The sequence below is a fragment of the Falco punctatus genome (genome assembly GCF_963210335.1).
Source record: "Falco punctatus genome assembly, chromosome: 3".
Classification (NCBI taxonomy): Eukaryota; Metazoa; Chordata; class Aves; order Falconiformes; family Falconidae; genus Falco; species Falco punctatus.
The window spans coordinates 52812273-52825492 of NC_137582.1; the positions used below are offsets into that span (position 1 = coordinate 52812273).

General features: G+C 37.2%; 1 protein-coding gene across 4 annotated transcripts in view; it reads left to right on the forward strand.

Annotated features, from left to right (window-relative positions):
* TRAPPC8 (trafficking protein particle complex subunit 8) overlaps positions 1-12943 on the forward strand; it is a 55677-nt gene extending 42734 nt beyond the window's left edge. For 2 of the 4 annotated variants that reach the window (XM_080381531.1, XM_080381533.1), the window contains 4 exons: positions 6716-6763; positions 8181-8326; positions 9868-9957; positions 11902-12943. In XM_080381531.1, coding sequence (XP_080237657.1) covers positions 6716-6763; positions 8181-8326; positions 9868-9957; positions 11902-12136 — 519 coding nt within the window. In that variant the 3' untranslated portion in view covers positions 12137-12943. The remainder of the gene's footprint in view (positions 1-6715; positions 6764-8180; positions 8327-9867; positions 9958-11901) is intronic. The other 2 variants (XM_080381532.1, XM_080381534.1) reach the window with 1 other exon arrangement.
* Positions 12944-13220: the final 277 nt, after the last annotated feature.

Sequence of the window (13220 nt, forward strand, 5' to 3'; positions counted from 1 at the left end):
AGAACAGCAGAAACACTGGAGCAGTTAAAAAGACATTGAAAGCTCTATTGGAATTGATCAATTAATAGCATATTATTCCACTTTGAAGTTTCATAGCCTGTTTGATCAAAGAAAATAGCATATGTAAGAAACTGGTGAATGTCTCCTGGTACAGTAATCAGTAACAACTGTGGAAGCTATAGATAAATTTTTGTAAAAACATCTATGCTAGGTGTAACTTGGTGCGTGAATATATTACTAATGTGCAAAATAAAAAAAGAAGCAAGTCTTGTACCTGTTCAGTCTTCTGCTGAGCAGTAAATTGCTGTTCCTTCTGACTTTGGTGCTATTCTCCTTATATTTTTACCAATGTTGCAAACATTGTATATAACTTTTAGTGAGCTCTTACTCAAAATTGCAGCAAATCTTAATATATGTTGATTTTGTCAAGAAAACAATACAGGACAAATGTCTTTCTGTAAATATTATGCTATCATGTAAGTAGTGAATTACTGAGTTGTGGACTTGGCTTTGGTTGATAAAGGCTTTAAGTATTTTTGTATCATTTTTTCCATTTAGTTCTTTGTGCTATGAGGTAGATGGGAATAAGTCAAAAGGGGCATGCAGTTTAAGCTAAACTGGCTGGTGTTCATTGGTACTGAAAAACAGAAAATTAAATTCCAATTGTTTCTTTTTTTTCCACTTAACAGCCCCCCACCCCCAAAAAAATCCTTTACGCTTGTGGGCTTAAGCTATGCTGAGCTATAATAGGCTCTATTAGTCTATTGACAACTGCCCACTCTGGTATTACCATTCCTGTCTTAAGGTATGTGTAGAGCAGTAGATCACACTGTATGCACCTAAAGTTAGGAGAAGACACTGCGGACTTCAGATTTCAGTGAGACCAGAAGTAGGCTCTTGCAAATGAGCGGGGGGATAAGTAGTAGGAATGAGTCAGATCTGTATACTAAAGTAAACAAATAACTGAACATGCTAGAGGTAGAAATTTACATTTGACTGCACTGGAACTCTAGTTCTGTGCATCAAATTCAGCTTCAAACTAAAAGGAATCCTGCCACTGGCAACATGGAAGATCCAGATGTACCCTCAATTTGTTTTGAGGAACACATGCTACTATATTATCTTTCTTTGTCTATAATTTTTCTCATCAATATTACAGCTACATTCAGATAGATGCTACATTGATTATTGTATTCACTTTCTTCAGCATAAGGAACACACTTCCTTTGAAGCATGTTGTAACTTGATGGGAAGCAAAAATGCATCTGTATTGTGACACAGTTGAAATCTGGCGTGAGTAGCGGTGGTTGTTTTTAAATGTGTAGATTCCATGTCCTCATGGTAACCAAAGCCCAGATGTAACTTGGATTTTAAGAGCCTGTTATCTTGGGACTACTAAGGCTTGAGAAATTTCATATACTCCTGTACTAGTTTTTTGGGGTTTTTTTTCAGTTGGTACTTTATCCTGTGAGGAGAATAGATAAACCCCTCTGAGATGGGAGGTGAGGTACAGAAAAAAGTATTTGAGACTTTGCAGCAGTCTACTTCGTTCACTCCACATTTAAGAATTAAAAGAATCCCAAAAATAGGATTAAATGAGGCTAGGTAGAGAAAAGAATATACTTAATATATTAAGGATTGCACATTGTCTTTGAATTATCTTGCTCTTACATTAGTTACACAGTGAAAAGCTGGGGTGGGGGGAGAGAAATACCAAGCCCAAACATTACTTCTAACTTAAGATTTTCAGTGTATAGCTCTGAGACTTATAATGTAACATTCAAATAGTGTGTCTTTGTAAATCTGTATTTATTCAGGTTTGGAAACTCTGGACTGTTCCTGACAGTGTAGAAGTTAGTTGTTTTCTGTGGTCTAGACAGCAGAGGGAGATGGAGATGCGTGCTTTTTACCAATGCATGTTGGTTACCAGTTCTTAAATGATAAATTTGTTAACAAATTCTGAACAGAGTGTCACCTAGGATGTGAGAGTCTTGTGTTTCTTGCTGTGTTTTGCTTGTTGCTCTTGGGCGACTTTCTTCTTGACTTGAGCTGCTTCTGCTTCATGCTGTGGCAGCCGGCAAAGGAATTTCTCTGTCTGTCAATACAGCCATTCCCAACTGAGAAGTCTCACAATAGACATGGAGAAAACATGAACAAGATTTCTCTCTGCATCCGCTTTTATTTTTTTTAGCCCTCTGAGAAATGTCTCGAATCTTAGCTGAATTCATCAAACAACGTTGAACAAATCAAGATTGCTTGCTTTATGTTTTGATTAAATTCTATGTACGTACTGGTTGGCTTCTGCTGCTTTGTCAGCTGTGGTGCCTCAGACTAATTCTTTGCCAACTTTTAAGGCTTTAGTTTGGATTTATAGAGGCTAGATTATAGAAGTGTCCAGGGAAGCAAAGCTGCAGTGAAGCACTGTAGTAGAAGAGCAGTAGATTGGTATTCATTGGCACTTAGTTTCTCAGGTTCTGGTAGCTGGGTGCACTAGTACCAAGTCATCTATGTCTAAGCTAAGCTGTTAGACTGCTAACTGAGATGCAGGGGCAGGTGGTTACTTCTGCTTGGTGCATTGTGGAATGTGTAATGCATTACAACAGGGATGTGGAACAGACAGCAGGATGTGAGTCTTTCTGTATCACAGTAATGTAACTTGCCGTGGTATTTATAAATTCAAGATGAAACCTGTGGTTTCTATAAAACATGAGATAGAGGGCTTGAGGGAGGCTGACAATCTTTTTCTGGGGAAAATTTCTGTCTGTACTCACATGAAGAAAATGACAGTAAAATTCTATACAAATCCTACTTGGATACACAGATGCATGTGCTTCATTTTTTTTCCCCCATGCCTGTTCAAAAGAATTATGAATTCTAAACATTTTTATTTCTGAAAAAGACAATGATAACTGACTGAGGCTTACTGGTTTTCTGTTGTTGAATACATTTATTTTGGGTTTTTTTTCCACACTACAGGGCTCTTTATTTGTTTAATACCACTGTTTCTGAGCATAGGTTACTGTATAGTACTGTACAGTAGACTTACCAGGTCATGTGATGAACTACTTACATCACTATGTTGTGGAAGTATGGAATCATAACACAGTATGCTGAAGGAATCTTTCATATAGAAATCTCTTTGAATAATATGGAAAACATTTATTTTCCTATCTTTCTCACTTGTATTTTTGAAAAAAAAAATGACCTTTTGCTAAAGGTAGGGGAAAAATGCTAAATGTAGTTTATTTCCTTGAATTGGAAATACAAGGTGCTACAAAGTGATACATTGTAGTCACTAGCAACAATATGTAAAGAATAAATTATGGAAGGTGTTAAAGTGAATAGTTCTGAACAGATGTGCTAGCAGCGGCTGTTGAGGTCTAAGTAGTAGAAGCTCACTAATACAGATTAGCTGGGTGTTTGTAACTAAAGGCTGTTCTTTTGACAACGATACTGCTATGGGTTTTGTTTCTTTTGAGACTTGCTTTCAGGAAGAAGGTTCTTTTAACTGAAGGTCAGCTTCTGATTGCATCAGAAATACTGATCAGAATACAGAAATCGGAAAGACAGCTGTTCTGTCTCTTGTTCTTGATCTTTCTACCTTCACTTAATGAAAGAACAAAAACTTCAAATACTTTAAACATCCATTCACAGTCAGGGCTGTTGATCAACATTATTTCTTATTACTGCCTCCCATATTTTTCTAATCTGGTGAATTCAAAGGAGAAGCACAGTAGTATGGTGGGATGGCAGTAGTAGTGTGGGACTGAGGCATTTGCCACACTGATGGAAGGTGAGAAGCAGTCTAGTAGAGGCTTGTCACTTGGTTATGCTGGCATGTATGCATTCATACTTCTGAAACACACTAGCATGTGAGTGTAAACTTACTTTTGACTGAAGTCTAGATGAGATAGTGTCCAAGTGTTCAGGCATACTGGTTTTTTTTAAGATGCTGTCCCTATTTAGAGCCCTCTGGTTTCATTGTGAAGTGGTCTTGTAATGCACAAAGTGGATGCTTTCCAGGCAGAATTAATCCAGATGTTCTTCAGGACTGCATATGATATGATTTGGGCTAGCACTGGTCTAATCCACAGGACTGAATGAGCAGCCCAGAAGTAAAATCCATAAAATATATGCAGCATGGATGCAGGCTTATTGGCATTGTTTCATTTAAGAGACTAATTTTTGGTAACACTGCTTGTTAATACAGGTGCAATTTAGTGAGGCAGCAACAGTTTGGTTGGAAGTAGGACTTTCCTAAAGGTAAGAGTGTGTAGGGTCTACATAGCTTTATTTTTTCTAATTGAATTACTGGAAGTGATATCTTGCGTTAGTTCAGATTTTTTTTTTTACAGAATACTTGGGAAGGGATACTTGAGTCAAACACAGACTGTTGGAATGGGCTTAAGACTTTCTTTAACCAGATTGATAGAGGGAAAGCAAAATTTCTAAGGGTAAATAAAGAGCTGAAGTGTACGTTTTTCACTCTTGTATCAATGTCCTAGTTACTGTGCCAGTTTGGGAGGACTGGCTTATGTTTTTATCATGAATGAGATATTCCAAATAGCTGAAAAATTGTATTTGCTTTTTTTACCCATTGGGTGGACTGCAGAACTGATGATAACATTTGAGTTTTCAAATGCATTATTACTGCTGTCTTGTCTTAGTAAAATACTGCTCTTGAAGTCATCATTTCTATGATGTTAGGAGCTAGAATTAATATAGATGAGTCACACGGTGAAGGAAACAAATTTAAAACTGAGGTTTTAAAATGGGAGTTCTCTGATCTAAAATGGGGAAGGAAGAAAGACACATCACTTAAGATCTTCCTTTGTCTCACTTTTTGTTGCTTTCATATTCTGCTTTTGAACAACTCAAAGCACAAGTAAATTTCCTGTTTAGGTCTTCTTCTGTGCTGTGCGTATTGGTCCCACATACTTGACTGAGCACGTTAATAATCCTTTTGGCTATGTGTAACTGGTGATTTGTGGGGTGAATAGGCTGAAGTTCCATACAACTTGGAAATCAAATTGTGATGTTGAGCTTTTTCTAGTTTGTTTAAGAGCACATTGACCCATTCACTGAGAAGATTGTTTCTGAAATTGGAAACTGTCTAATATTACATAGAAAAATCATTTAAAATGACTGCATGTGAAGATACCATCACTTCCATCTGTCTGATGGAAAGGAAGAAGTTTTCACTTTGAAAGTGTGTTCTAAGAGATTGAGAAACATATATTGTGATCAGACCTACCTATTACATCTATCAGATAACACAAAGGATGCTTTGAGTGGTCTAAATTTTGACTTTTTCAACTTCTAGCTTAGTACAGTTGCAAGAGGTACCTAAAACCAGTGTGAATGACTAATACCCAGTTTCACAAGTGTAAGAAGGGATGATATAAACTTTGTTTCAACGTAGCAAAACATCAGACTTCAAAGGTTCTGGCTTTTTCCTAACTACCAAATAACTGAAGCTGTTGAGATTATTCTACTTGGAACAGCAAGCTTGTCAAGTTTTAAGTATATTTGTTGAAGCTGGCCTTTGTAGGTGGCTTTGGGCAGCAAAAAGCTTTCTAAAAATAGAAACAATTTTCCTAGCACAAATTGCACAATTTGTAGCTCTTGAAAGGTAACTGTGGGAGCAGCATGGTTCTGGTGCCTACTGCCTGTTGCATGTTTCTAGTCAAAACCCAAAAAGCTTAAAAATGCAGCTGTAAAATATATTAAAAAAAACCCCTAAAAATAAAAATAAATACTTTCTCCCATACAGCTCTTCCAAATTCTTCTTTTGATGAAAGGCTCTTCCAGGCAAGCTTATCTGTACCTCTACCAGTATATTTGGATGAGACCTTCAAATTATATTGTGATTATTTTTTTTTTTTAAGGACTATCTTAACCACTGTTGTGGCCTTCTTGTATGCAATATATGGTGCTTGCTGTACGCTGGAGCCCATGGCACTTCTGGAGGCTTTGAAGGAACCGTAATGGGTCAACAAGTAGACTTTTTAAGTGTCAGAACTTTCATATTTGCGTTTTGAAAGACAATACTCAGTTTGGGCTGATATTCTAGGGGTTCAGCAACAAAATGCGGCCTGTTCAATTCTCTGTTTTGTTTTGCTTTTGTTTCTAAGAGTAAATAACCAAAAGTCTTGAGGTTATCTGCTTGGTGCATGTTCTTGAAGGGAAGGCTACAGATGCCCAAGCGGGCAGGGGCATCTTTTCTGTAGCCTTGATCCAATTTCCTAAGCTCTAGAGTAGGGCAGGAGATTAATGCATCCTTAAACTTAGCACATATTAGCTGTCTCTAGGTAGCTCCCTAATCCATATGCCTATCTTCTGGTTACCTTTTGGAAGTGCTTACTTCTGTCCTGAACCATTAGGTATGAGAATCATGTACTAAATGTCATGTCTTAGCCTTTGTTCTAGGTACAGAATTACAAAAAAAACCCCTAGACTTTGAGCAGCTGAACTTGGAGACATAAACATCTTTTTCTGAATCTGACACCCAAAGGCTGGCTGGAATTAAGGTTTAGCTCTGTGATGGCAAATGGTTAATCTTACTATTTACAAGTCCTTCAATGGAGGTGTAATATTAGAATTAAAGTTTTGAAATATTAATGGCACTCTGCACTTTCACCAGTATATGTTCCTGCTGCATTTCATGATGTTCTTTCTATTTGTAGAGATAAACCTTCATATTTGTCTTTTGTAGGGTTTTAAAAAAATACTCGGGAATTCTGATTGGGAGGACTTGGAACAGGTAATTGACTCTAGGGCAAACTACAGTGTGTAGGATACCGGTATGTTGCAGAGGGCATTGAATAATTGGTTGGATTATAATCTGAGGGGAAGGATCAATTTAAATGAAAACCTATAATCTCATCTGTGGTGTGGTTCATGCTGTCAATTTTCATCAAGTTGGATACCTATAGGGTAGGGTGGAAATTCCAAATTCATTCAGTGCTCAAAATATATTTCATTGTTACTGTCAAATATCTTTATTTTCTTCTCACATTAGTTCTTAAGAAAACTGCCGTTCCTTTTGAGAGGAAAGAATTGCAAGGCTGATAAAACATGTGATGTCTTCGTTGTATTTCCAGCACAGGCAAACAGTGACTGAGATGTTAATACATATTACAGAATGCTTAGTGTGTCTGTTATTGAGAGTCAGGTTTTGCCTGTAGTTTTATTTCCAACTTAGAAGGTGCAATCCATCACCCTTAAATGAACAAGTATTGCTTTGCTACACTGTACTGATGTATTGGTGGCTTTTAAAAATTTTCTTTCACATGCTTTTAGTAGTCGGTCTCACTTATTGCTGCAAATTCCTTTCTCTTCTAAAGGTGGACTTTTTGCAGAATAGATTCATAAGGGAATACTAAAAGGCAGCCCCTTCCTGAATAAATCCTGCTCGCAAAACAGATTAGATGATGTTGGACAGTGTTATAGTAGTGCTGTAATGCTGGACCAAATGCAGCCTTATTGCCTCATTTGGCATCGCATCTTTGTGAATCATCTAATTTCTTCTGCTTCAGAGATTGATTCTCCCCACAGGGTTAGGATGAATCCCAGGTAGTGTGTCAGTGCTTGACTTGGGCTTTCAGCTGGGTACAAAGGTAACTTTCATATGTGCAAGAGCTTGCTATACAATTTTTAAGATTCTCTGCATTATTAAATCCTTCCATCATCGTTAGCATGTTCCTATGAACTACTTTGCTTTTACTTTGGATCTGTTTTGGGAAACCTGGGTACTGGTTTTCCTGTTGTGAACTTCCCAGGGCAGGTAATGGATTTTTTTGATATATTTTTTTTTTTTTTTGTACAGCTGCTCAATAGGGAATTGTATAAAAGCTGTCCCTTTTTTGTAGAAACAAACAAGAACACTAACAAATCACTGCGACAATAGCTGCTTCTGTGAACTTGTACAGCTAGTGTTTTCATAAGCAGCTGTGAAAAGTCTCAGAAGAAGGTGATAAATAAGTCATACCAGTTCTTCACTAGCATGTTTAAATACAGAGCACATCAGAGAGAACTTTAAGCTTCATGATGCTGTAAACTTATTTCCCTGGCATTATAGTTCGTAATGGAAAATTGTAGCTTCTGTGATGGGTTTTCTTGTTGCATTGCACAGCACCTAATGTCAGTATTTTAAATGTTGATCTGAATTTGTGTTTCAGGAATTACCAGAAGTGGTTCTCTTAAAGTTTTTTCGACCAGAAAACACGCCAGCACCTGCAAGACCGACACCAGAGCAGCTCTCTAATCTTATCAAGACAAGTCTTCATTATCCAGAGTCTTTCAGTCATTCTTTTCATCAAAAAAGGTTAGTGCAACGTTTTCTTTCGAAACTTTTGAAATATTGTCAATTTGACATGAATCCTATTGAGAGATGCTATGTGGGTTATGATACGTAAGGTAGTCTGTTAGGCAAGGGTGAAATCTTGCTCGATTCTTGAAGTCACTGCTTCAGAATTTCATAGGTAAAAAGAAAGTTTCAGGTAGAGAAGCAGGATGTAATACCAGAGTTCCAGGCTTAATGTTAACTAGTAATGTTATCAAACATACTGAAAGAAAAGTAAATACTCTGCTGCCTTTGTTTTTGGTGTCAGTAAACAATGTTACTACTTTGAGAAGCTAGATAGAAAGCAAGAGGTACTTTTAAGTCAAAAGAACTGTTATGTCTACAGCATCTGACTTGCCAAGATTAGCTGCCTGTGGTTCTGATTTATGTCAGAAGGAAAGGTGGTAAGTTTAGATCACTGGGGCTTGTCTCCTGGAAGGGTATCAGAATTAATGTCTGTCAAAAAGCAGACTGCTAGAGTGAGTTGATTGGAGCCTGTGAAATCCATGAGTCTTCAAAATTAAAATACTGACAAAGCCCTCTGGATTAATTTCCAGGTATGAAATGAATTGTACTTGAAACATAAATACCTGTTTAGGTTTGAGTAGTTTTATCTGAGAACTGTTACACTTTTTTCCCTAAAATTTCAGTTAATATAAATTGCCGAAAGAAAGATGTTTCTTTATTTATAAAATCAAACATCTAAACATTTTATAAGGTGGCATATTTTAGTGACAGTTACAAAGCATGCATTATTCCAGTAACAAGTTCATATCTTATTTGTTATAATGCTGATTGTTCTTTTTTGTTACTAAAGTTTTGGATAATTAAACTGTTAAGCAGTGTCAAGGAATTCCAGTGACACAAATCACTTACTGTGCACACAAAGTGGTTTCAGCTGCTGTACTTTCTGTACCTGCCTGTGAATATCTTGGGGTCTTTCTTGCTGCAGCATTATTTATAAAACCAATTACACTAATTTTGAACAAGCAGAATATCAACTAACTGTATTAGTTTTATTCAGGGTAAAGGCTTAAATTAACGCCAAACGTGTATGTGCTAACTGTTCTGTTGGGGCACTGTTCTGGCTGAAACTTCAGGCCAGGTGCTAGCAATTCCTCTAGAGGAGGTGATGCAGAAGAAAAGTAGACAAAACGTGCTGAACAGTGGTTATTAAGAGTAGCATACTGGACGATGTTACTGCATTCTGAGGCATCTCTTGTCATAACGGTGGATTTCCTGTAAAGTAAGGCATTAGTTATGCTTTTGCTGGCCTGTCTTAGCTGGGTGAAGGAAGGTGGTAACTCATTTGGCTCAACTGAGCCAATGCTGTTTGCCTCAATAGCTTTTATTAGAAGTAACTCTAGTCCATGTAAGTGATCATATTGCAGTGTACACTGACTGCATAATAGACAACTACATATTAATATTTCTTGAAATTAATTTTAACTATTTAAGAGTATAATTAAGACTACTCAAAGTAAGACTTTTCTCCTTTACTATGGAACTATTTCTCTTTGCAGCCTCTGTCTGGTACCTGTCACTCTTCTACTTTCCAATTGTTCCCAGGCTGTTGTAGATGTGATGATTGATTTGCGGCATAAAACAACAAGGTAATGTGTGAATGTTAATAAAACTATTTTCTGAGAATGCTTCCTAGTTTTGGGGAGTCATGTAATGTTTTAACTGTATTGAATATCTAGAATAGGATTTTCTCAACAGTGGCTTCTTTGAAAGAATGGAAGGTGGTAGAGGCTTCGTACAGCCAAATGGGAGTCTCCAGTCAGTGCTCAATTTATAATTTGCTTCTGACTGTTGCTAAGACAGGACCTTGAATTGTGACTCTTGAACATCTAAACTCTGCAGATCTTTTCTAGGGAAAAGTTCTTTTTGAACTATTGAAATACAAGCTTCAGCCACCTTACTTTATTAAACGTATGTTGTCACGTTGTCATTTTTAAAATACAAAGTAATTTGTAGAAAACACTTTTGAAGTTTAAACAAGTACTTCCTCCTGCAATTTGGCTTTAGTATAAAATGTCTTAAAAATACCTAAGGTTCTATGACTTCCCCTAGGTTTATCAACTGATTCCTATGACTAGCTTTTTGCTTAGAACTGTAGTATTATGTGCAAAAATATCAGCACTGAGGAAATGTTTTGTGAATTGCTTCTAAAAGTTTTATTAAGGATTTCTGTGGGAGAGAGAATTCAGTACCGTGGTATACCATTGTTAATAGTGTTGTTTTAACAGAAGTGGTTGTGTAATTCAGGTGATGCTCCCTCTCCCCTGCCTTAAATACCACCCTGCCACCAGGTATAATGCTACTTGGTCCGCTTACCACAAAATAGACTCTGGGATTCTTGACTTGTGTATTCTTGGGGCAAGGGAGCCGATTGTGAAGACACTGAGGTAGGCTTAGGCATGGGAAAACAGGTTCACAAATAGAGGACAGAAGACTTAAATATGTTTTACTTATCAGTTAACATTAGGAAGCTATTCATTGGTCCGGTCTTTTCACAAGATGGCCATGTTTTGTAATAGCATTGTATGACATGTCTTTGGAAGAACAGTGTAGTCATGTGCCTTGAAACTTCTTAAAAACAAACAACTCCCCCCCCCCTTATTAATGCAGTACCTCTAAAGTAGGTGGACTACTTCTGTGGATATGCACTCTGATTGGATTCTAGCTCATGGGGCAGGCCTAAGAATACCTTATGTAGGAATTCCTAAAACTTTCTGGATCTTGTTACTATGTCAGTTGTTAGCGTTATGTGCAGGTTCTGTAGAAAGCTGGGAACACACTGGAATTCCTCACTATACATACGTTTAGTGAGGATCTGTATATAGTGTACAGTATACTAGGAACCAAAGAAATGCTTTAAAGATTTCTACTGATGGATCTGAGCCAAGGGGAGAACCACTGTAAAGAGTGTGTTAAGTGTGAGTCAGAGAACATTAAAAAGTATTTGATAGGAAGTAAGGACCCAAAGTTAAATTGAGCTGATAGTCGGACATAAGGATCAGTGAAGATACCTTAGCTACTCTGTGTGTGTATGTTTGCGAGGATGAGCATGTATGTGGATGTAGTAGGGAAGAGGACACATAGACATGAAGCTGAAGCTGCATTTAGTATCTTAGATTGCAACTGTTGTCCTTTCAAAGTCTACCTTTGTCTTGCTAGAAAAACCTTAACCTCTTAGTGGGTGGGTGTGTATGTGAAACAAAGAGCATGATGAATCTGGGAAAGGCAGTGACTTTAGGGAAATTATTGTAGGCAACCAGTCAAAAAGACTTAAAAACTTAAAAGACATCAAAGACAAATGGCAGTAGGCACTCATGCATCCAGAGACTGCCAGAGTAGTAATTGAACTTCTGAATTCCTGACTTTTCAAAAATAAGTTTTCAGAAATCATAAACAAATGTATATTTTTATGGGCTGGTGACAGACATGGTACATTCTAAAATCTTGAGAAAACTTGAGGCTGGAGGGAATCGTGTAAACTGTTAATACATGCTTCGAATGCAGAGAAGTAATGATGTTACCTTCTTTTTCAGCCCAGAAGCACTAGAAATCCATGGATCTTTTACGTGGCTTGGGCAAACACAGTACAAGCTTCAACTTAAAAGCCAGGAGGTCTATAGCTTGCAGCTGAAAGCTTGCTTTGTTCATACAGGTGTCTATAATCTTGGAACCCCCAGAGTATTTGCCAAGCTAGTGGACCAAGTTACTTTGTTTGAAACGAGTCAGCAGAATTCCATGCCTGCACTGATTATTATCAATAATATCTGACTGCTTCCTGAAAAAAATCACACTTAATGAGAAATAAAATGGGATTCTTTTCTGATATTGCTGGTTGACATATTGCTGCAGTTTTTGGAAGTAGCACCTCAGACATCTAACTTGTTACTAAAGATTGTGTAGGAAAGAAAATAGCAAAATATTCAGGTGACTTGTCAGTTTGTTTCTCAATGCAATGCACGTTGGACTGAAAATACATTTATCCTTTTATAATGTATTTCTTCTCTGGTAATTAAGATATTCATAACACAAAATACTCTTCAGCTCCAGATCTGAACATATTTGTATGCCCTATGCCCTGTCAAAAATGCAGCTTGACTGCTGTTACAACTTCCAGCATGGTGTGTTTAATATTTGTGGCTGTATTAGGATATGGTTCAGGAAGAAACCCTCGTTGGCTCTTTCCTGTCTGAAGCCATTAGTCATGATAAACCCCAACTTTACTGTGAAGCTCAGTAAGGTCTCTCAAATCTGTTTCTGTTTCTCAGTTCTTTAGTTTAAAGTTTTGAGTTTTCATGTTTATGGAAACTAGTGACCTTTCGAGGTTTACATACAAGTCCCACCTAAGGTGTTTAAAAAATAATTTCTTCAGCCAGTTTGAGTATTTTCTCATTCATCTCAACACAGAATGCACTATTTCACAACCATGAGATTGTCATTTAAATTGTCACTTACTTTGTTATGTAACTATAACAATTGATCTGTTTTAAAAAAATCTACTCAAGATTTTCAAGAAATGTATTATATTTATAACAAATGTACTGTAAATAGAATAAAACATACACCATATTCACTGTATGGATTTGTGGCCTTTTCTTTCCTTTTTATGTAGCTATAGCAATCTACAGGTGCTGATTCTGTATACATATTCTGTACTGTCTTCATCGTGGCCCTCTGTTCAGGTGCAGTTCCTGTCCTGTTGCTACGTGTAGTGCTGGTGCGCATTGAAACTCATAGTGGCAGCTGTATTTGCCTTTTGAGTTGTCCAGTGTTTCCAGGAGCAACGCAGAATTCGGCTGTGTAGGAGATCTCACCTACTGGCTACGTGCTGGGGAATTTTGAGTAAAAGCTTCTG